Raw genomic sequence first — 22,313 nt, 5'->3', positions numbered from 1 at the left:
ACCTTACCAAATGGGCTCAAATTTTCAGGAGTGCTTCTGGAGACATAAAAGAACGAAATTCCGGTTGATGCAAGACAAAATAACAACTTTTGTCTTTTTCATAGAAACGTGAACCACGCTACTGTACGGGCTTCGGTGTTTATCATGAATCTTATCAGCTGTTCTTTAAGCTGAAGGACCCGAGTTCGGTTTACGTCGCAGAGTTAGCCGCGGTTTACTGCGCACTGCGAATTATCGAGACCATGCCACCTGACCACTACTTCATCTTCACCGATAGCTTTAGCTCTGTTGAGGCTATCCGGTCTCTGAAGCCGACCAGGGAGTCTGCGTTTTTCCTCACGGAAATACGCAAGACTTTAAACAACCTGGCGGCTCAGTCCTTCAGCATCACGGTGGTGTGGGGTCGATTCCGGGTAATGAGAAAGCGGACTTGCTCGCCAAGAAGGGTGCTGATAGTGGAGACATTTTTGAAAGGCCAATTAGCCTACAAAAATGCTACGGTTTTCCGAGGCAGCGTGCGCTTCTGGATTGGCAAAAACAATGGGACGACGACACCAAGGGACGTTGGATGTATTCCATACGACCTAAGGTGCAAAGAAAAGCCTGGTTCAAGGGAATGGACTTGACGCGTGGATTCATCAGAACGATGTCCCGCCTTAGGTCAAACCCGTCCAAGGCTCATCTTTACCGTATCAACATGAGTGATACGAACTTATGCGACTGTGGGCAGGGTTATCAGGACATCGACTATCTCGTATGGGCGTGTCCAGATCACCATGTTCACAGAATTAAGTTGAAAGATACCCTCAGGGCCCGAGGAAGACCACCAGAAATCCCGATGCGAGACGCGCTATCTCAACTAGACCTTGATGTTCTCTATCCGATCTATCAGTTCCTCTCAGATTCCAAAATATCTATTTAGTTTTCTTCCAGTTAGTTTTCCTTCAGTTAGTTTTCCTTCAGTTAGTTTTTCTTCAGTTAGTTTTCCTTCAGTTAGTATAACTCGCCTTCACACAAAGCCGTCGTTTCTGGTTTGCACCGGAAGCAAAGCAAGATCGCCCCAGCAGCTGGACACCGAGTTGCGGCTGAGGACAAAAGCAAAGGCCAGCAGAGCCAACCAAGACCCCTACACAATCCCCCTTCCCTTCCCACGCCTTGTCTTTAACATCAATCCCTTCCCTACTAACCCCGAGTAGGCCGCGGGTAATCGGCTCCCCTCCCACTAATATTAACACACAAGATCAGCTGTAATTATTAAGTCAAATGTAATTACATAAGCCGACTCGGTCCTAACCAGGTCCCAGCACCGAAAAGGACCTAATAAAAATAATTTTATGAAAAAAAAATCGATGTCTGAAGGCAATCTACAAGCTATCTTACCTACACCCACCGCACGAGCTGTATTGCTTACAGAACAACATCCTGCCAATCCTACACGGAAAGGAGTTCCATCTAAAATTTAACAATTCAAATTAGCTGGCTTCAAATTGGTGAAACTGTGATTTATTTGGTTAAATCAGCTAAAATTACAGGTAAATTTACCATCCTGGTATTGGTGAAATAGCTAACCCTGATTGCTGATTTGCTTTCCAAAACTGACAGCCCAAATTAAAATGACAGGAGAGATGTTACCAAAAATAATGGTGTTTCAGCACAATTTTGCGTACAATTACCGAAAAAACTGGCTGGAACCGGCAGCATGGATTTTGACAGATCATCAGTTCGAGAGCAAATCAAAGCAACGTCTTGTATCGTGTTCGATCCTGTTTGAGCCGATCAGTTCGAGAAGTTTTTTGGTGATTATGTGTGTTGTTTGAGTGCAAGTGCAAGTGCAAAAGGAGATAGAATGTGTTGTTTGAGTGAATAAATCAAAAGCCAGAAAGATTTTCTGCGGATCGGCACCTGAAGGTAAGTTTCAGTTAATAAGGTGAGAAGTTTTTTTGTGTTGAGGGAAAGTGGTTAGAAGTTGAGCCTCTCATTATTGTTTGGACGATGCGTAGGTAAAAACATGGGGGCATCACTAAACCACTTTGGCAACACTTTGGCAGGAAAAGGGGGGAGGCTGGCGATTGTCCACACTCTACTTTTTGTATGCACATCTGTCCTCCTGGAGCGGCGGCGGGTGCAGAATGCCTAGTTATAGATTGGCCAATGTTTGACAAATCCGAACAAATAGGGCACCTAACGCCTTTTAAGCACGTCAAAAATAGTGTTAAATAATGTTAAATTAATTTAAATTCAGTAAAATTAGGTTCAATCAAGTTATATTAAAATTAAATTTAAATTTGATGAGTTAATTTTAATTAAATTAAGTTACACTTGGTAAAATTTAGAAAAAAACTAGAATTAAGTTAAATCAGTTAAATTTATTAAATTTAGTTTAATTAAGCAAAATTTAGTCAATTTCAGATAAATTTAGTTGAAATTAAATCGTTTTTTTATTTTAGTTTAATTTGGCCAAATTTTGTTAAATTAAGTTGTGTTAAGTTAAATAATAAAATGAAATTAAGTAAAATTTAGTAAAATGAAGTAAAATTAAGTAAAGTAAAATTAAGTAAATAGACCAGTTTGACAGCTCTCCCAGCTCGCCCAGAGACGTGTGTCCTTTGATTGGAGCTTAGCGCGTTTTTGACGGTGTTTTTTCTTACTTTCGCCGACGGCCATGGCGGCGGCCGCAACGGCGGAGAGTGAGTGGACGGAGCACAGGACTGAGGATGGAAGGCCGTTCTACTGGAACGCGGCTATGAAGAAAAGTGTGTGGAGAAACCGGACGGGTTCCAACCCAAAAGCAGGCGGTGACAGGCATGGAGGTGGAAGACTCCGAAGGAGGAGGAGAGGACGGGGGCGAATTTCGTCCCGTGATCAAGGTTCGGCGCAGGAAGGCTAAGGAGGAGATCAACGACGGCAATGGCCAGGAAGTGGAGAAACTGCTCAGCAACAACAAGTTCAGTCCGCTAGCGGAGAAGAGCAACAACAACAACAATGCGAACCCAGCAGCAGAAAAAACCACCCCCGTGATTCCAGCACCCGGCAAGTCGGCCGGGGAGAAGAAGCAGCCACCGCTGGTGGTGAAAGACACGAGCTTCGCCAGCCTTGCGAAGGTGATGTCGTCATGTGATGTCCAGCCGGAACACAAACTGACGCGGTACGGCACCAAAATTACGTGCTTCTCGAGCGACGACTTTGACACGGTGCAAGCCCACCTGATGAAGAACAAGGTGCAGTTCTACACGCACGGAAAGCGCAGTGCGAGACCGCACCGGGTAGTAATGCGAGGTCTCCCAAACGCGGAACCGGATTACGTCAAGGAGCTGCTCAAGACGGAACATCAGCTGGACGTCTTGGCAGTACACGCCATCAGGCGGAAGCAGCAGCTTCCCGCTATCGATGAGACGCCTTTCATCGTGCTCTTTCCCAAGGGCACACCAGTTTGAAGGAGTTTAGTAGTAAGGTAAAGAAAGTGGGACCAGTCGTCGTCCGGTGGGTGGCCTACCGGAACAAAGAACCGCACGTGACCCAGTGCAAGAACTGCTTGCAGTTCGGTCACGGAACCAGTAACTGCCATCTCAAGCCCAGGTGCAGCAGCTGTGGGGGTGCCCACAGCACGGAAAAGTGCAAAGCAGAAGAAACGCAAGCCAAGAAGTGTGTCAACTGCTCTGGATCCCACCGCAGCTGTCCCAAACGTGCGCAGTTCATCCAGTCGAGGCAGCAGGCGTCCAAGCCGAAGCCGCCAGCATGGAAGAAGGAGAAACAGACTCCGGCTGCAGCCGCGTTCACCGCGGCGGATTTTCCTCCGCTACCTGGAGCGGTGCCGTCCATCGGGACGGAAGAAAAGCATCCTCGTCCCGCAGGAAGAAGTCGAGAAAATACTGGCGCCGGCGCCGGTGCAACCCCGAAGGACCAACCAGGCGAACGGAAGCTGTACAGCGAGTCCGAGCTGTGGGCCATTTATCGAGATTATAGAGTTCGCTTGAGGCAGTGCAAGACACCCGAGGAACAGATTGATGTGATCGCACACTTGTTGACACATGGCGCGGGAAAATGACAATCTTCTTTTTATTATTTTTTTGTATTATCGTTCCTCGGTCCTAACCTGGTCGTAGCACCTAAAAGGACCTAATAAAAATAAGTTGAAAGAAAAAAAAAATTAAGTAAAATTAAGTAAAATTAAGTAAAATTAAGTAAAATTAAGTAAAATTAAGTAAAATTAAGTAAAATTAAGTAAAATTAAGTAAAATTAAGTAAAATTAAGTAAAATTAAGTAAAATTAAGTAAAATTAAGTAAAATTAAGTAAAATTAAGTAAAATTAAGTAAAATTAAGTAAAATTAAGTAAAATTAAGTAAAATTAAGTAAAATTAAGTAAAATTAAGTAAAATTAAGTAAAATTAAGTAAAATTAAGAAAAATTAAGTAAAATTAAGTAAAATTAAGTAAAATTTAGTAAAATTAAGTAAAATTAAGTAAAATTAAGTAAAATTAAGTAAAATTAAGTAAAATTAAGTAAAATTAGGTAAAATTAAGTAAAATTAAGTAAAATTAAGTAAAATTAAGTAAATTAAGTGAAATTAAGTAAAATAAGTAAAATTAAGTAAAATTAAGTAAAATTAAGTAAAATTAAGTAAAATTAAGTAAAATTAAGTAAAATTAAGTAAAATTAAGTAAAATTAAGTAAAATTAAGTAAAATTAAGTAAAATTAAGTAAAATAAAGTAAAATTAAGTATTTTCGTATTTTTGTATTTTTGTATTTTTGTATTTTTGTATTTTTGTATTTTTGTATTTTTGTATTTTTGTATTTTTGTATTTTTGTATTTTTGTATTTTTGTATTTTTGTATTTTGTATTTTGTATTTTGTATTTTTGTATTTTTGTATTTTTGTATTTTTGTATTTTTGTATTTTTGTATTTTTGTATTTTGTATTTTTGTATTTTTGTATTTTTGTATTTTTGTATTTTTGTATTTTTGTATTTTTGTATTTTGTATTTTTGTATTTTGTATTTTTGTATTTTGTATTTTGTATTTTTGTATTTTTGTATTTTGTATTTTTGTATTTTTGTATTTTGTATTTTTGTATTTTTGTATTTTGTATTTTTGTATTTTTGTATTTTTGTATTTTTGTATTTTTGTATTTTTGTATTTTTGTATTTTGTATTTTTGTATTTTTGTATTTTTGTATTTTTGTATTTTTGTATTTTTGTATTTTTGTATTTTTGTATTTTGTATTTTTGTATTTTTGTATTTTTGTATTTTTGTATTTTTGTATTTTTGTATTTTTGTATTTTGTATTTTTGTATTTTGTATTTTTGTATTTTTGTATTTTTGTATTTTTGTATTTTTGTATTTTGTATTTTGTATTTTTGTATTTTTGTATTTTTGTATTTTTGTATTTTGTATTTTTGTATTTTTGTATTTTTGTATTTTTGTATTTTTGTATTTTTGTATTTTGTATTTTTGTATTTTTGTATTTTTGTATTTTTGTATTTTTGTATTTTTGTATTTTTGTATTTTTGTATTTTTGTATTTTTGTATTTTTGTATTTTTGTATTTTTGTATTTTTGTATTTTTGTATTTTTGTATTTTTGTATTTTTGTATTTTTGTATTTTTGCATAAAAACTTGCTGGGCTAACTATAAAACTTCCTAGAATACCATAAAATCTACCTAAAATAGCTAACAGACCTTCTCAAAACATACAGCTTTTGAGACTGACAACATTTTTCCAGCTTGCAAATTAGTAAAATTTACTAAAAATTTAGCTGGATTTATCATTTTTAGGACCTGGATCCAGCTGTCAAATCCAGGATTTATTTTTAGGATTTCCAGCTAAAAAAATTGGTGGTTGAAAAAACAACCAATTTTTTTAGGATTTTTAACCGAAATTTAGTAAGATTCACGATAAACCTTCTTTCCGTGTAGGAATGTACACACAGAGAATTGCAGTCTTAATGTATAAGATGTATAAGATGTATCGAGAAATTAAAAGTGAGAGTGTGTGCAACATGGAGTTAAACTTTCTATGAAGTTGTTGTGAAGGTTACCATGACACTTTGAAAAGTTTAACTCCATGTTGCACGCACACACTCTCACTTTTAATTTCTCGATAAGGCGCAACTACTATCTACGTGCGTACACGAAAAAGATTGTGGTTAAATTTTGTACCTAGCAGCAAAACAAATGGCGTGCTAGTGTTCGTGAGATCGGGCTACAATGCTTCGCGAGGACGACGAAAACAACGGCGCGGATGTAATATTAATTACACGAATTATGTCACAATATCACAATTATTGCACTAAACTCCACTATTCACGGAAGCGCAAGTGTTTCGACCGGCGAAATAACGCGATATAATGAAGAAAAATGCTTTTCGTAATGAAAATATCGTAGTATATCTGCGGACTGATGGGAAGTAAAATCTAATCAGTAAGTTTGTTGGTATTGCCTGTACGTTCTTTTTATAATTCGTCGATTTCTCTGGGACAAAGCCACATTTTGGCAATCTTATAAAATCAATTTGTAGGTTTTGTTCAGATCTACAAAACGATATTGTATGGTTTAAGAGAAATCAAGGAAACAGAAAGCGTAAAGCCACCACGTAAAAACCGGTTTCTCTGTACACCGGGAAATGTCAAATTTAAATTTAACGCCTCGTTTCCACTGAACAAAAATTGATCATCTCAATTTAGATATTTCCAGACTGCTGAGACGGGTGTGTCAAACATAAATTGCCAGTGTACCCTCTCATTCGGCTTTCTTTTAAAGGGAGTCGACGTGTTAAGTTCATAAACAATACTTTCAACAAAAGATGTACTTCTAATGCTTTTTCTGTTCTATCATTCCAGTTTCATCAAACAATACGAACGTACTTAAAAGATAAAGTATGGCAATTTTATTTTTACATCTCTAAGGCGTGGCCAGAGGACCCAATTTGTTTACATTTTCCTGGATGCACATTCACAGTAAGATCTTGAGGCTTCATATAATTACTTGCAATACCTTTAACTGGGGAGAATCGGGACTACAGTTTGAATAGGGACAGCAGTTATTAGACCACTTAAAGCTCGAAATTTTTGAAAACGATGCACTATTTGTGTTGATCGTAACCTATCAAAAATATCCAAATATTGTACAGTAGCAAGGCTAAATAGCTGTCCCAATTCGCCCATGTGTCTCGATTCACCCTATGCGTCCCCATGTGCCCATGTGTCCCGATTCACCCCATGAGCTCAAATTTGCCCCAGATGACGGTACTCAATTTACACTGGTGAGTTAAAACGTGATTTGACGTTTTTAACTGCCAACAATGAATAGACAAATCCAGCGAAAGCTCAACGCTGCTTTTTGATGGTGAGAGATTTGACAGCTCCCATACTAAATGTCTCGATTTTCATACTTATTGTTAATTTTCTTTTAAAATATATTACTTAACATATGAAAACTATATATTTTTGGTGCCCAAAATTCCTGCTGAATCGAGTGGTGTACTTATCTCGATTGCAAATTTTTCGAACGGTTTTTTATTTTAATAATATTCTAGACACATTTTGTGCACCTAATCCATCAATATTTTTATCATAAATAATCCTTTTATTGCTTAAAAATTGAGTTTTCCTGAGCTCCCATATTCAAATACATGGAAGCTGTCATTTCTAACACCATTGGCCACCTAGCGGCCATTTCAAACTGGATTCGTCTATTGTTTATAATTAGGGGAGTGTGGGGTAATTTGGACACCCTAAGGAAATTGCTCTGTTACGGGCTGTATGGATATTTTAAAGGAATGTGGATGACACCAGAGGATAATAAAGACCATATTTGATGGAAAAATGTCATTCATTTCGATAAATTTTGATGAAAAACCCATTTTTATCGCAAAAATTAAAAGGTGTCCAAATTACCCCCACATTTTTGTGCTCACAATATTTCATTAAAGGTTTAAATAATGATTTTGTGATAGAACTATAATTCAATAGGAAGATAACAAATAGTTCAGTGTAGTATACATAATTTAATCATTAATACTGAAATGATTTAAACATTGATTCTGGATCAGGCACACTATACTTGTTTTTAGTTTTAGTCGTTTATGTTTATATAAATCAATCTTTATATAGAATTTATTAGCGTGAAAATATCATTTTTTTTTAATTTTATATTCTGTAGCCCTTCAAATTTAAATATTATTGTAAACCAGCATAGAAATTAGAAATGTCAAAGAAATTAATTAAAAGCAATCAACATTAGAGTCTTGTTGAACGCCAAATGTACAGTAATCAGATTTTCATCAATTCGAATATTGGAATAAATTAATCTAAATTAAAAAATAGGGGTTTTTTGAAAGTTCTCATTGCTCACATTCATTTTTGACTGTTTTGACATATTAAATCCCTCTAAATTTATCTAAATCCCTTTAAAAACTCATCCAACCATGAAAGTTACTTTTATGTAAATTGCGATTTTTTATGATAAAAATGGATAAAATGCACAATTTTTATACGTACATATCTCAGGCATCGTCCAAGCAACCCCCTTAAACAAAAAATGTCCACTTTTTTGCCCTGCAAAACCTTATTTCCTAACCTTCAAATATTAGAATTTAAGGCAGTGCCAACCGGCCTTTGGAAACTTTTACACATTATACCGAAACTACTTAACCTATTAAAAATTTGTTGGTCTGTCCATACTCCTAGGCCATTACTAGTACTAGCCTTATCACTTAAATTGCCGTTTTCACTTTATATCCGAAGAAAACGTGATTTTTAAAGGGGGAGCGGCCGTGGCTGACTGGTTACGGTGTTCGCTTTGTAAGCGAATGGTTCTGGGTTCGATGCCCATCTGCTCCCAACGAGAAAGTTAAGAACACCGAAATTTGAAATGATGAATATGAACGAAAAGTCAAAGTCACTCGAGGCGGGGTTCGATCCCTCGTCCTTTGGATTGGTAAGCAAAAATGCTAACCACTAGGCCATGACGACTTGGTGAGCGTGGACTGGAATTAGGAATACTGTTACAGAGAGCGAGTTGTGGCGCTATAACCACGGCAAATAGAGTCCAGGGCATTCGTGGAAATACAATGTCCCATCCCAGAGGGTCCCGGAGTACCAAACCTTCTTAGCATGGTGCTCCCAACGAATACAACCAAATCTCGGAGCGTATGGTGGTGTGTCCCCACGCTTCTTCCTCCCCTGTCGATTCAGAATTGTGTTGTTGTTCGAACACTCAGTGCTCAAACTCAACCCAATTACGAGTCATCTCTGCGATACGGCTTTACGCAGTAGGCCTGGCCGCTTTAACGCTTGTGATGTTTCAATGCATTCCGATGCAATGGCGCACTACAAATGTTAATAAATGACAAGAAGAGTGCTAGGCGTCATCTAACCTAAGGCACTCTCCAGGATCCCTTCGAAAGATTGGCTGCGATAGGATCTGATTAGATTAGATTAGATTAGAAGAAAACGTGATTTTTAAAGGGGTGTCCATATTACCCCAAACTCCCCTATAATTTATTATTTTGCCGTTTGCCTGTACACACCAGGCCCGTGATACTGACGTAGCTTGCTGAAGCCGCCACCAAATGTGCCAACCAATATGTGAGCTCAACCATGTTGTTGGGAAACCTTAAGAGCGAGTCCACGAACAGGGCATAGCCCATTGTTAGGGACGTTGTGGAGCTCACCAATCTGCCTGATTCAGGGGTTGTTTGAACTTATATAACTAACATCTGGGCTAAATATGAGCACTCAATGGAAAGTGGAACAAATCTGGAAACAACTACCTAAAAAAATTAAAATATTTGCAACTGATGCAAATTTCAATTGAGTCTCAAAATTCTTAAACAAGTCTTAAAAATGCTACAAAATGAAGTGTGAAGCATCCCAATTGTTCAAATCCAACGAAACTAATTTGGTTGTTTTGTGTCTATTCTAACTGAAACCAATAAAAAACATTCAAATAGTGTGCAAAAACATTGCTAAAATCACTTCTCAATTCACCCCATGTGTCCCGATTTGCCCCGGATAATGGTACACATTTAATTTCATTTTAACTAACGAAACAAAAATAAAGAAACAAAATATTTTCGTCCTTTCGATTTTGCGCTCTTTTCGTCATGTTACTCCCCATAATTTTGACACTAGACACCAAAACTTTGGTACTTTTTAACAGTAGCGTGCCCAGCTCCTTGAGGAACGTGGGGCAATAATATGGACGTTTCGAATATTACGTCGTTTATGGACACCTCCTGACCAAATTTAGAACAAACTTCTAAGGATGGTGGGGCAGTTGCCCCACCCTGTGCACGCTAGTGCTTTTTAGGCTTCAGTGACATTGTATGCAGATGACAGCCGTAGCATCTCCGTGTTTTTTACTCCATCTTTTGACTTTCAGCTTGCGTATCTCTGTAATGAACAAACTTAAAGCTTTGAAAATTGAGTGTCTTGCGATCCTTCGAGGTGAACGGCCACTAGAGCTGCGGTATTTTTTACTACCTAAGCTCAGAGTTATCTCAAACAAAATTCACAGTCTTTTTAAAGACTACCTGAGTTATTTTCCAAAATTCTAAACAGTCTTTTCAAGACTAACCCCACCTGAAATTTTGTTGTATTTTACAAACGAAGCCATCTTTTTAAGAGAACTTTGCTTGCAAAATGCGTCAAAACAAAGGTAAACGCAAATCTTCTGAAGATTTGGTCGTTACGTCGGTGAAGCGTTTGAACGCTAAATCGGCTAACAGAAACAGAAAAAGAAAACAGCCTAATCCGAGGTCTGATTCTGATTCTGAAAGTGAGGTCAATCCTCCAATTCCATTGGCAAACAGTTTAGGTGTTTTATCCGAAACTGTTGACAAGGATCCTTCTCCTCGTACTGAGCCTTCTGCCGTCGAGAAACGAGTAAAGGCTCCGCCAATTGTAGTGACATCCGTCTCCGATTTGGCCAGCTTTCGAACGCAACTGAAGAATTGCAAGGAAACTTGCAATTTGAAGGTTTCGTTCCAGCTTGGTCGAAGAGGAGAATATCGCTTGTTGACGGATTTTTTACAAGATCACCAAACTTTTGTTGGTTATTTGAAAAACCACAAACACAATTTTTACACGTATGAGACCAAGAATGCTCGTCCATTCAAGGCAGTCCTGAAAGGTCTCTCCAACGACTTGTCGGTGGATGAGATCAAAAACGAACTTAAGGTGTTGCTTGGCTTTGTCCCATTCCAAGTAATACCAATGAAGAAAAAATCAAACGGGAATATTTCTCGCTTTGGTTTGACTTCACAATTTTATCTGATTCATTTCAACAGAAATGAAATCAACAATTTGATACTTTTGCACAAAGTTCAGTTTTTGTTCCATGGGTAAAGTGGGAGCATTTTAAGAAACATGGCGATAATGGCCAGAATCTGACCCAGTGCCGGCGTTGCCAGGCATTTGGTCATGGTACTGATCATTGCGCCATGGTTCCAAAATGGATCGTTTGCGGGGATGCTTCTCACGACAAGGACAATTGTCCCGTGAAAGAAATCACCCAACTTAAATGTGCAAATTGTGGTGAAAATCACAAATCAAATTTCTGGGATTGCCCCATCAGAAAAAGGTTTTGGATTCTCGTGCTAAGCATCAGCCGAAATCCAAACCGAAATTTTCTCAAAGTCAGGTTGTACCTGCATCATTAAATCAAACGTTCGTGCTGTCTCACTCGAACCATGCTAGAAATATCCCTACCGTGGAAAAGTTAGGTAACACTAATGGTATTTCTTATGCCAACGTCGTTTCGGGTTCGGGTTCATCCACGAATTTTAAATCCTCTACCAATCTTCCTGAAATTGGGCAGGTACCTCAAATCTCATTTGAAAATGTTTCTGCTGGCAACGCTTTGGGATCTTCTGATCTCGGCGATGTTACGTTTAAAAAAATGACTTTTTTGCAAAACTCACTGTTTGGTTTGATTCAAACAATGAGTAATGCTACATCCATGATGGAAGCAATCCAGATTGGATTAAAATTTGCGAATGATATTGTTCTTACCCTGAAGTTTTATCATGGATCTAAGTAATTCCATCAATATTATGAATTTTAATGCTCGCTCTTTAAAAGCGAAAGAAAATGAATTTTTCAACTTTTTAAGAGTTCATAACGTGCATGTTGCTGTTATAACCGAAACATTTTTAAAAACTGGCACTTATTTGAAAAGTGATCCAGATTATAAAGTTATAACCAATAACAGAATGAATCGAAATGGCGGTGGAGTTGCAATAGTTACCCACCGTAGTATGACTTATAGCACGTTACGTGACTTTAAGTTAAAAGTTATTGAAAGTTTGGGCATTGAACTTGAAACTTCTTTTGGGAAAATTATGATTGCAGCTGCATATTTACCATTCCAATGCACTGGGGAAAATAAAAATTATTTCAAAGGGGATTTGAATAAACTTACTCGGCATAGATCTCGATTTTTGATCATCGGTGATTTTAATGCCAAACACCAATCTTGGAATAATTCAAAAGTAAATTCCAATGGTAAAATTCTATTCAGAGATTGCAGTTCTGGTCTTTATTCGGTTTTATACCCGAATGGGCCAACTTGCTTTTCTTCTGTTAGAAATCCATCAATAATTGATTTGGTTTTGACAAATCAAAGTCAGTATTGTGGTCCTTTAGTGACTCATGCTGATTTTGATTCTGATCATCTTCCAGTAACTTTTTCACTTTCTCATGAAGCAGTTATTAGACCCAATAGTTCTGTGTTCAATTACCACAAAGCTCATTGGGACAGGTATCAGCATCATATTGAGAATAATTTAAATCATGATTTTGTTTTAGAAACCAAAGCTGATATTGATTCAGCCTTGGAATCTTTAACTAATGCAATTTTGGATGCTAGGAATATTGCTATTCCTAAAGTCCAAGTCAAATTTGATTCTCCCATTATTGATGACGATCTTCAGCTTCTGATTCGTCTGAAAAATGTTCGTCGAAGACAGTATCAACGTTCTCGTGATCCTGCACTGAAGCGAATTCAAAAAGATTTGCAAAAGGTTATTGACCACAAATTCACTCTCCTGCGAAATGAAAAGTTCGCAAGAGATGTCGAACAAATTAAACCTTATTCCAAACCTTTTTGGAAACTTTCAAAGGTTCTTAGGAAACCTCAAAAACCAATCCCTTCTTTAAAAGACGGTGATAATATTCTATTAACTAATGGGGAGAAAGCTCAAAAACTTGCTCAGCAGTTTGAGAGTGCTCATAATTTCAACTTAAATGTTCTGAGTCCTATTGAAAATCAAATTTCAATAGAATTTCAGAATATTGTTGAACAACAGTTTTCATCAGATGATGTTTTTAATACGGATCTGAATGAAATAAAATCTATTATCAAAACATTTAAAAATATGAAAGCCCCTGGTGAGGATGGCATTTTTTACATTTTAATTAAAAAATTACCTGAAGCAACTTTAAGTAGCTTGGTCAAAATTTGCAACAAATGTTTTGATTTGGCATATTTTCCCAGTAGTTGGAAAAATGCCAAAGTAGTTCCGATTTTAAAACCGGATAAAAATCCTGCTGAAGCCTCAAGCTATCGGCCCATTAGTTTGCTTTCATCTATTAGTAAATTATTCGAAAGAATAATTCTTAATAGAATGATGACGCACATTAATGAAAATTCAATATTCGCTGATGAGCAGTTTGGATTTCGCCTTGGGCATTCAACTACTCATCAGTTGTTGAGAGTTTCAAATTTGATTCGAAGCAACAAATCTGAGGGCTATTCTACTGGCGCAGCTCTTCTAGACATAGAAAAAGCATTTGACAGTGTTTGGCATAAAGGTTTGATTGCGAAATTGAAAAGGTTTAATTTTCCGATTTATATCGTGAAAATTATCCAAAATTATTTGACGGATCGGTATGTTATCAGAACAGCAAATCTGATCAACTACCTGTGCGTGCTGGCGTCCCTCAAGGAAGCATTTTGGGTCCAATTTTATACAATATTTTTACTTCTGACTTGCCTGATTTGCCCCCAGGATGTCAGAAATCACTTTTTGCTGATGATACAAGCATCTCCGCCAAATGTAGAAGCCTTCGTGTCATCACAAGAAGATTACAAAAAAGCTTGGATATTTTCAATTCTTATTTGAAAGAATGGAAAATTACTCCAAATGCTGCAAAACTCAACTTATTATTTTCCCTCACAAACCAAGGGCTGATTTTCTTAAACCAAAAAATCATCACATTATAAAGATGAATGAGGTAAGTTTAAAGTGGGAGAATCAAGTGAAATATCTTGGACTTGCTTTTGACAAAAACCTTACTTACAAGGATCACATTGAAAGTGTCCAGGTTAAATGTAACAAATATATAAAATGTTTGTATCCACTTATAAACAGGAATTCTAGACTTTGTCTCAAGAATAAACTGTTAATTTATAAACAAATTTTAGACCTACCATGCTTTATGCTGTGCCGATCTGGACAAGCTGTTGCTTAACCAGGAAGAAAAACTTCAGAGGATTCAGAACAAAATTCTGAAAATGATTCTGAAACTTCCTCCCTAGTTCAGCACCAGTGAACTTCATCAATTAGCCGAAGTTGACACTTTGGATGTTATGTCCAATAAGATAATTGATGCATTTCGACAAAAATCATTGCAGTCTTCAGCTGCATTGATCCGCTCTTTATATAGTTAATAAGTTAGTTTTAAGGTATCCCTTTTCCCTTTTGTACATGTAGGACCTCCTACATTTGAAATCACTGAATAGCGAAAGCTACAATATTTCATGAATAAATGAAAGTTGCTTGTATTTAAAATTGAGGTGAAAAGTCATCGATTGTGATTGGACACTCAATAATATTTTAACTGAATGAATGTACATGGAAGAGAAAATCTGAATAAATATGAATAAAAAAAAATCAAAGCAAATTATTCGCTCTACAGCATTGCCTTGGCGTTCTCGATTGCGAGATTCCTACTCGAAACTAGGTGTCCTAAGGCTTGATTGTTGAGGCAATTGCAAACCTCTTTTACACCTTAGCTTCCATCCACCGCGGGATGCGAACTGACGACCTTTGGATTGTTAGTCCATCTGCCTACCAGCGACTCCACCGAGGCAGGACACAGGGAGACGACTCCTACACCTGGACTGAGCTAACGACCTAACCTTTTTCAGGTTAGTCCGGGGCCAACATTAACTTCCCTTCCGACGGAAGGCGTGATCAGACAAAGCTCGTCTCGAAAAATGCCACCGGGACCGTCTGGGATCGAACCCAGGCCGACTGGGTGAGAGGCAATCACGCTTACCCCTACACCACGGTCCCGGCGATGAATAAAAAAAATAAAAAAAGAGCTTTGAAAATTTGGATTTTTCTTAGTTAGAATGTTTATTTTCGAGAAAAGAATACCAAAAAATATTTAGAGAAGTGACCTTCTGAAACTTTGAAAGTTGGCCACACGATGTACCATAGTGGAATGGTTCTTGATTCCAATGGTTATGCTGTGCTTATTCTTTTTGATTTTTCAAAGGCTTTCGACACGATTTCTCATGATTTACTGTTTAAAAAAATAAGAAATATGAATGGTTTTAGTTTAGATGCAGTGCGTTTAATAAAATCTTATTTAACAAACAGATTTCCGACTGTAATAAACAATTGAGCTTTTTCAAAACTTTTTCTAATTTTGTCTGGTGTACCACAGGGTTCGGTACTTGGTCCGCTGCTTTTTGCCTATCTTACTAAAGAATGGTATAGGTTTTACTTTAAGACTGGACGTCAATATGTCGATTTAGCATGAATTTTAATCGTTATCATCGTCAAAAAAAAATCACACTGCATCGATTTTCGGCGCTCTATCGATTCACCTTGACAGAACTCGTCTATCTCCAACCCTCGAATTTTGAGAAAATAAATTCCGTGGAGGTCGAGTGATGTTCGTATGTGGTAAAATTTTGCAAAATTTTGTGTCGCGTCGTTCTCAGCTCTCATATATCCGATTTCGATTCTTCTGAATGCAGATGAAAGCTAGTGTGCTGAACCTGGGCGAGTTGCCGCACAAATTTCGAAATATCCATCTGTTTTCGGATGCGGCCAGACTTTTCAACAAAATACACAGTTTTCAAATGAAAATATGGTAAATTTTTTCATTTTCATATCTTTTATGATAAAATTACACCCCAAATTTTCATCTAGATTCATAATATGGTTCTGGAGTTAGAGCCGTTTGATTAACCTACCTAAAAAAAACCTAAAAAAATCCCTAAAAAAAAGGTAAAAGCCCACCTGGTGACCTTCGCCAACATTTTTCATTTCTGAATTTATTCGAAATTTCTTTCTACATTCAAAGTACAGACCATGAGTGAGCATCTGAAACAAATTCGACATCTATTGGCAATCCCGATCAATTTTTAGAACGATTTCTTTTTTACCTTTCTTACAAAAGAAAGGTATAGGTTTTACTTTAAGGCTGGACGTCATTTCCATCTTCGTAAATATGTCGATTCAGCATGAATTTTAATCGAAAAATCGTCAAAAAATCACACTGCATCGATGTTCGACGCTTCGTCGCCAAGTCGACAAGTTGTCAAGTTGTGCTTCGAACACTGGCGCGAGAATGCTGGCGCATATATTTTGTGGCTCGACTTATACTCGTTTTGAAGTAGCTTGTCTATCGATGTTTCCTACAACATGTAAGATATCGTAGCTTTTCGGTTTCTGTTGCCCTGTCATTTTTTGCATAACAGTCCAATGTTTATGCAAAAATTTCTGTGACATTCATCCGGCTACAGTCAATTTGTTTCCCGTGTGCTCCTAAAATCGCCTAAATGTAGACTGCATTTTCGTAAGTTTATTTAACATGGTTCATTGGATTCCAATAGGAGCTTTCTGAGCTTTTCATCGTTTATATCGTTTTCAAAGTTTTCAAAAGTTCTGTTCAAAAACCGGAAATAACGATAAATAACAATGTCATTCAATATTCCGATACAGTTTCATTTCAAGTCTAGGTATTTTAATTCAAAGTAATTTCGAGTGGGATTCATTTGTATTGCAACAGTGTGGCAAAGTGTACGCATCTGTGCGATCCCTGCGTCTTAAAGCTAGTCATTTGAATACTAAAATTAAACTGAAATTATTTTAAGCACTTATTTATCCACACACGGAAAGGGGATCGATCGCCAAATCAGCGACCGAATTTTGCTGGGTTGGTTTTGCTGATATCAGCGAAATTTTCTCTAAACCAGCGATTTTTTCGCTGAAAAAGGTGGCTGCGCGAAATCAAATCCAGCATCTTGGTTTCGCTGGTTTGTTATTTCCGAAACGGTTTGATACACATCCTTCCGACAGCCGTCATAAATGTTTGTTATTGTTCACGTTTGGAAGCGATTTGTGGCAATCGAATTGCTTTAGGGGTTTTTTCAAAACAAAAAAGCATGAATAAGTTCTGCATCAAGTGTTCAGCATTAAAATACATACTCAACAGGTGATGGTTCTTTTCAATGAAAAGAAGCACGTTTCCATAAAGTTCTCGCAGCAGAAAAATACGGTGCAGTGAAGCTGGAGATGTATTTGTACTGCTGCATAGATGAGTACACAAATTGTCGCAGGTGGCAGCAAGAATCGTAGGCGAGGAACTTGACCATGGCCGCGGAACAGTTTGTGCTGTGGCAAGTAAGTACAACCTGGCTGGACTTTCTTTTAATTCTGCTTCCTTTACTGCGAAATCTTTTCTGACGATTGTTCCATCCGTAAACCAGTTTAGTGAAAAAATCCGCTGGACCAGCGAATTGTTTCCCAAAACCAGCACAATAATCTACTGGTTGATTTTGGTACGAGCTGCTGCCGCCGGAAAAAAACCCGGACGTCAGCGATAGAAAACGCTGATCCAGCGTAAAAGAACACTGGTCCAGTGAAGAAATCCGCTGGACCAGCGAATTGTTTCCCAAAACCAGTACAATAATCTCCTGGTTGATTTTGGTGCCCTGCCGCTTTTTCCAAACCAGCGAGAAAATTTTCTGATTCTAGCAAAACTGATTCCCCAAACAGCGACATTTTTCACCAAACCACTGGTTTTTCACTGGTTTGGTAGAATTTCATCGGTTTCCAAACCAGCGAAAAAAATTAGCGATTCTAGGTAATTTTTGTGCAGGCTAAGAAATTAGCGACATTTTCGCTAGTTTTAGCGAACTTTATCGCGATTTGGCGATGCACTTTTAAAAAAAAATTATCCAAAATTATTTGACGGATCGGTATGTTATCAGAACAGCAAATCTGATCAACTACCTGTGCGTGCTGGCGCCCTTCAAGGAAGCATTTTGGGTCCAATTTTATACAATATTTTTACTTCTGACTTGCCTGATTTGCCCCCAGGATGTCAGAAATCACTTTTTGCTGATGATACAAGCATCTCCGCCAAATGTAGAAGCCATCGTGTCATCACAAGAAGATTACAAAAAAGCTTGGATATTTTCAATTCTTATTTGAAAGAATGGAAAATTACTCCAAATGCTGCAAAAACTCAACTTATTATTTTCCCTCACAAACCAAGGGCTGATTTTCTTAAACCAAAAAATCATCACATTATAAAGATGAATGAGGTAAGTTTAAAGTGGGAGAATCAAGTGAAATATCTTGGACTTGCTTTTGACAAAAACCTTACTTACAAGGATCACATTGAAAGTGTCCAGGTTAAATGTAACAAATATATAAAATGTTTGTATCCACTTATAAACAGGAATTCTAGACTTTGTCTCAAGAATAAACTGTTAATTTATAAACAAATTTTTAGACCTACCATGCTTTATGCTGTGCCGATCTGGACAAGCTGTTGCTTAACCAGGAAGAAAAAACTTCAGAGGATTCAGAACAAAATTCTGAAAATGATTCTGAAACTTCCTCCCTAGTTCAGCACCAGTGAACTTCATCAATTAGCCGAAGTTGACACTTTGGATGTTATGTCCAATAAGATAATTGATGCATTTCGACAAAAATCATTGCAGTCTTCAGCTGCATTGATCCGCTCTTTATATAGTTAATAAGTTAGTTTTAAGGTATCCCTTTTCCTTTTGTACATGTAGGACCTCCTACATTTGAAATCACTGAATAGCGAAAGCTACAATATTTCATGAATAAATGAAAGTTGCTTGTATTTAAAATTGAGGTGAAAAGTCATCGATTGTGATTGGACACTCAATAATATTTTAACTGAATGAATGTACATGGAAGAGAAAATCTGAATAAATATGAATAAAAAAAAATCAAAGCAAATTATTCGCTCTACAGCATTGCCTTGGCGTTCTCGATTGCGAGATTCCTACTCGAAACTAGGTGTCCTAAGGCTTGATTGTTGAGGCAATTGCAAACCTCTTTTTACACCTTAGCTTCCATCCACCGCGGGATGCGAACTGACGACCTTTGGATTGTTAGTCCATCTGCCTACCAGCGACTCCACCGAGGCAGGACACAGGGAGACGACTCCTACACCTGGACTGAGCTAACGACCTAACCTTTTTCAGGTTAGTCCGGGGCCAACATTAACTTCCCTTCCGACGGAAGGCGTGATCAGACAAAGCTCGTCTCGAAAAATGCCACCGGGACCGTCTGGGATCGAACCCAGGCCGACTGGGTGAGAGGCAATCACGCTTACCCCTACACCACGGTCCCGGCGATGAATAAAAAAAATAAAAAAAGAGCTTTGAAAATTTGGATTTTTCTTAGTTAGAATGTTTATTTTCGAGAAAAGAATACCAAAAAATATTTAGAGAAGTGACCTTCTGAAACTTTGAAAGTTGGCCACACGATGTACCATAGTGGAATGGTTCTTGATTCCAATGGTTATGCTGTGCTTATTCTTTTTGATTTTTCAAAGGCTTTCGACACGATTTCTCATGATTTACTGTTTAAAAAAATAAGAAATATGAATGGTTTTAGTTTAGATGCAGTGCGTTTAATAAAATCTTATTTAACAAACAGATTTCCGACTGTAATAAACAATTGAGCTTTTTCAAAACTTTTTCTAATTTTGTCTGGTGTACCACAGGGTTCGGTACTTGGTCCGCTGCTTTTTGCCTATCTTACTAAAGAATGGTATAGGTTTTACTTTAAGACTGGACGTCAATATGTCGATTTAGCATGAATTTTAATCGTTATCATCGTCAAAAAAAAATCACACTGCATCGATTTTCGGCGCTCTATCGATTCACCTTGACAGAACTCGTCTATCTCCAACCCTCGAATTTTGAGAAAATAAATTCCGTGGAGGTCGAGTGATGTTCGTATGTGGTAAAATTTTGCAAAATTTTGTGTCGCGTCGTTCTCAGCTCTCATATATCCGATTTCGATTCTTCTGAATGCAGATGAAAGCTAGTGTGCTGAACCTGGGCGAGTTGCCGCACAAATTTCGAAATATCCATCTGTTTTCGGATGCGGCCAGACTTTTCAACAAAATACACAGTTTTCAAATGAAAATATGGTAAATTTTTTCATTTTCATATCTTTTATGATAAAATTACACCCCAAATTTTCATCTAGATTCATAATATGGTTCTGGAGTTAGAGCCGTTTGATTAACCTACCTAAAAAAAACCTAAAAAAATCCCTAAAAAAAAGGTAAAAGCCCACCTGGTGACCTTCGCCAACATTTTTCATTTCTGAATTTATTCGAAATTTCTTTCTACATTCAAAGTACAGACCATGAGTGAGCATCTGAAACAAATTCGACATCTATTGGCAATCCCGATCAATTTTTAGAACGATTTCTTTTTTACCTTTCTTACAAAAGAAAGGTATAGGTTTTACTTTAAGGCTGGACGTCATTTCCATCTTCGTAAATATGTCGATTCAGCATGAATTTTAATCGAAAAAATCGTCAAAAAATCACACTGCATCGATGTTCGACGCTTCGTCGCCAAGTCGACAAGTTGTCAAGTTGTGCTTCGAACACTGGCGCGAGAATGCTGGCGCATATATTTTGTGGCTCGACTTATACTCGTTTTGAAGTAGCTTGTCTATCGATGTTTCCTACAACATGTAAGATATCGTAGCTTTTCGGTTTCTGTTGCCCTGTCATTTTTTGCATAACAGTCCAATGTTTATGCAAAAATTTCTGTGACATTCATCCGGCTACAGTCAATTTGTTTCCCGTGTGCTCCTAAAATCGCCTAAATGTAGACTGCATTTTCGTAAGTTTATTTAACATGGTTCATTGGATTCCAATAGGAGCTTTCTGAGCTTTTCATCGTTTATATCGTTTTCAAAGTTTTCAAAAGTTCTGTTCAAAAACCGGAAATAACGATAAATAACAATGTCATTCAATATTCCGATACAGTTTCATTTCAAGTCTAGGTATTTTAATTCAAAGTAATTTCGAGTGGGATTCATTTGTATTGCAACAGTGTGGCAAAGTGTACGCATCTGTGCGATCCCTGCGTCTTAAAGCTAGTCATTTGAATACTAAAATTAAACTGAAATTATTTTAAGCACTTATTTATCCACACACGGAAAGGGGATCGATCGCCAAATCAGCGACCGAATTTTGCTGGGTTGGTTTTGCTGATATCAGCGAAATTTTTCTCTAAACCAGCGATTTTTTTCGCTGAAAAAGGTGGCTGCGCGAAATCAAATCCAGCATCTTGGTTTCGCTGGTTTGTTATTTCCGAAACGGTTTGATACACATCCTTCCGACAGCCGTCATAAATGTTTGTTATTGTTCACGTTTGGAAGCGATTTGTGGCAATCGAATTGCTTTAGGGGTTTTTTCAAAACAAAAAAGCATGAATAAGTTCTGCATCAAGTGTTCAGCATTAAAATACATACTCAACAGGTGATGGTTCTTTTCAATGAAAAGAAGCACGTTTCCATAAAGTTCTCGCAGCAGAAAAATACGGTGCAGTGAAGCTGGAGATGTATTTGTACTGCTGCATAGATGAGTACACAAATTGTCGCAGGTGGCAGCAAGAATCGTAGGCGAGGAACTTGACCATGGCCGCGGAACAGTTTGTGCTGTGGCAAGTAAGTACAACCTGGCTGGACTTTCTTTTAATTCTGCTTCCTTTACTGCGAAATCTTTTCTGACGATTGTTCCATCCGTAAACCAGTTTAGTGAAAAAATCCGCTGGACCAGCGAATTGTTTCCCAAAACCAGCACAATAATCTACTGGTTGATTTTGGTACGAGCTGCTGCCGCCGGAAAAAAAACCCGGACGTCAGCGATAGAAAACGCTGATCCAGCGTAAAAGAACACTGGTCCAGTGAAGAAATCCGCTGGACCAGCGAATTGTTTCCCAAAACAAGTACAATAATCTCCTGGTTGATTTTGGTGCCCTGCCGCTTTTTCCAAACCAG

The 22,313-nt window shown here is 37.4% G+C and overlaps 1 protein-coding gene across 7 annotated transcripts in view; it reads left to right on the top strand.

Annotated features, from left to right (window-relative positions):
• The window catches only part of LOC119768052, a 170,588-nt gene that overhangs the window by 110,403 nt on the left and 37,872 nt on the right, over window positions 1-22,313 (top strand). For all 7 annotated transcript variants that reach the window (XM_038258391.1, XM_038258390.1, XM_038258394.1 and 4 more), the window contains one exon: window positions 6,838-6,954. In XM_038258391.1, coding sequence (XP_038114319.1) covers window positions 6,838-6,954 — 117 coding nt within the window. The remainder of the gene's footprint in view (window positions 1-6,837; window positions 6,955-22,313) is intronic.

Source organism: Culex quinquefasciatus, chromosome 2 (genome assembly GCF_015732765.1).
Source record: "Culex quinquefasciatus strain JHB chromosome 2, VPISU_Cqui_1.0_pri_paternal, whole genome shotgun sequence".
Taxonomy (NCBI): Eukaryota; Metazoa; Arthropoda; class Insecta; order Diptera; family Culicidae; genus Culex; species Culex quinquefasciatus.
The sequence above is the reverse complement of the archived record's forward strand: the minus strand, read 5'-3'. Positions and strand labels throughout refer to the sequence as shown.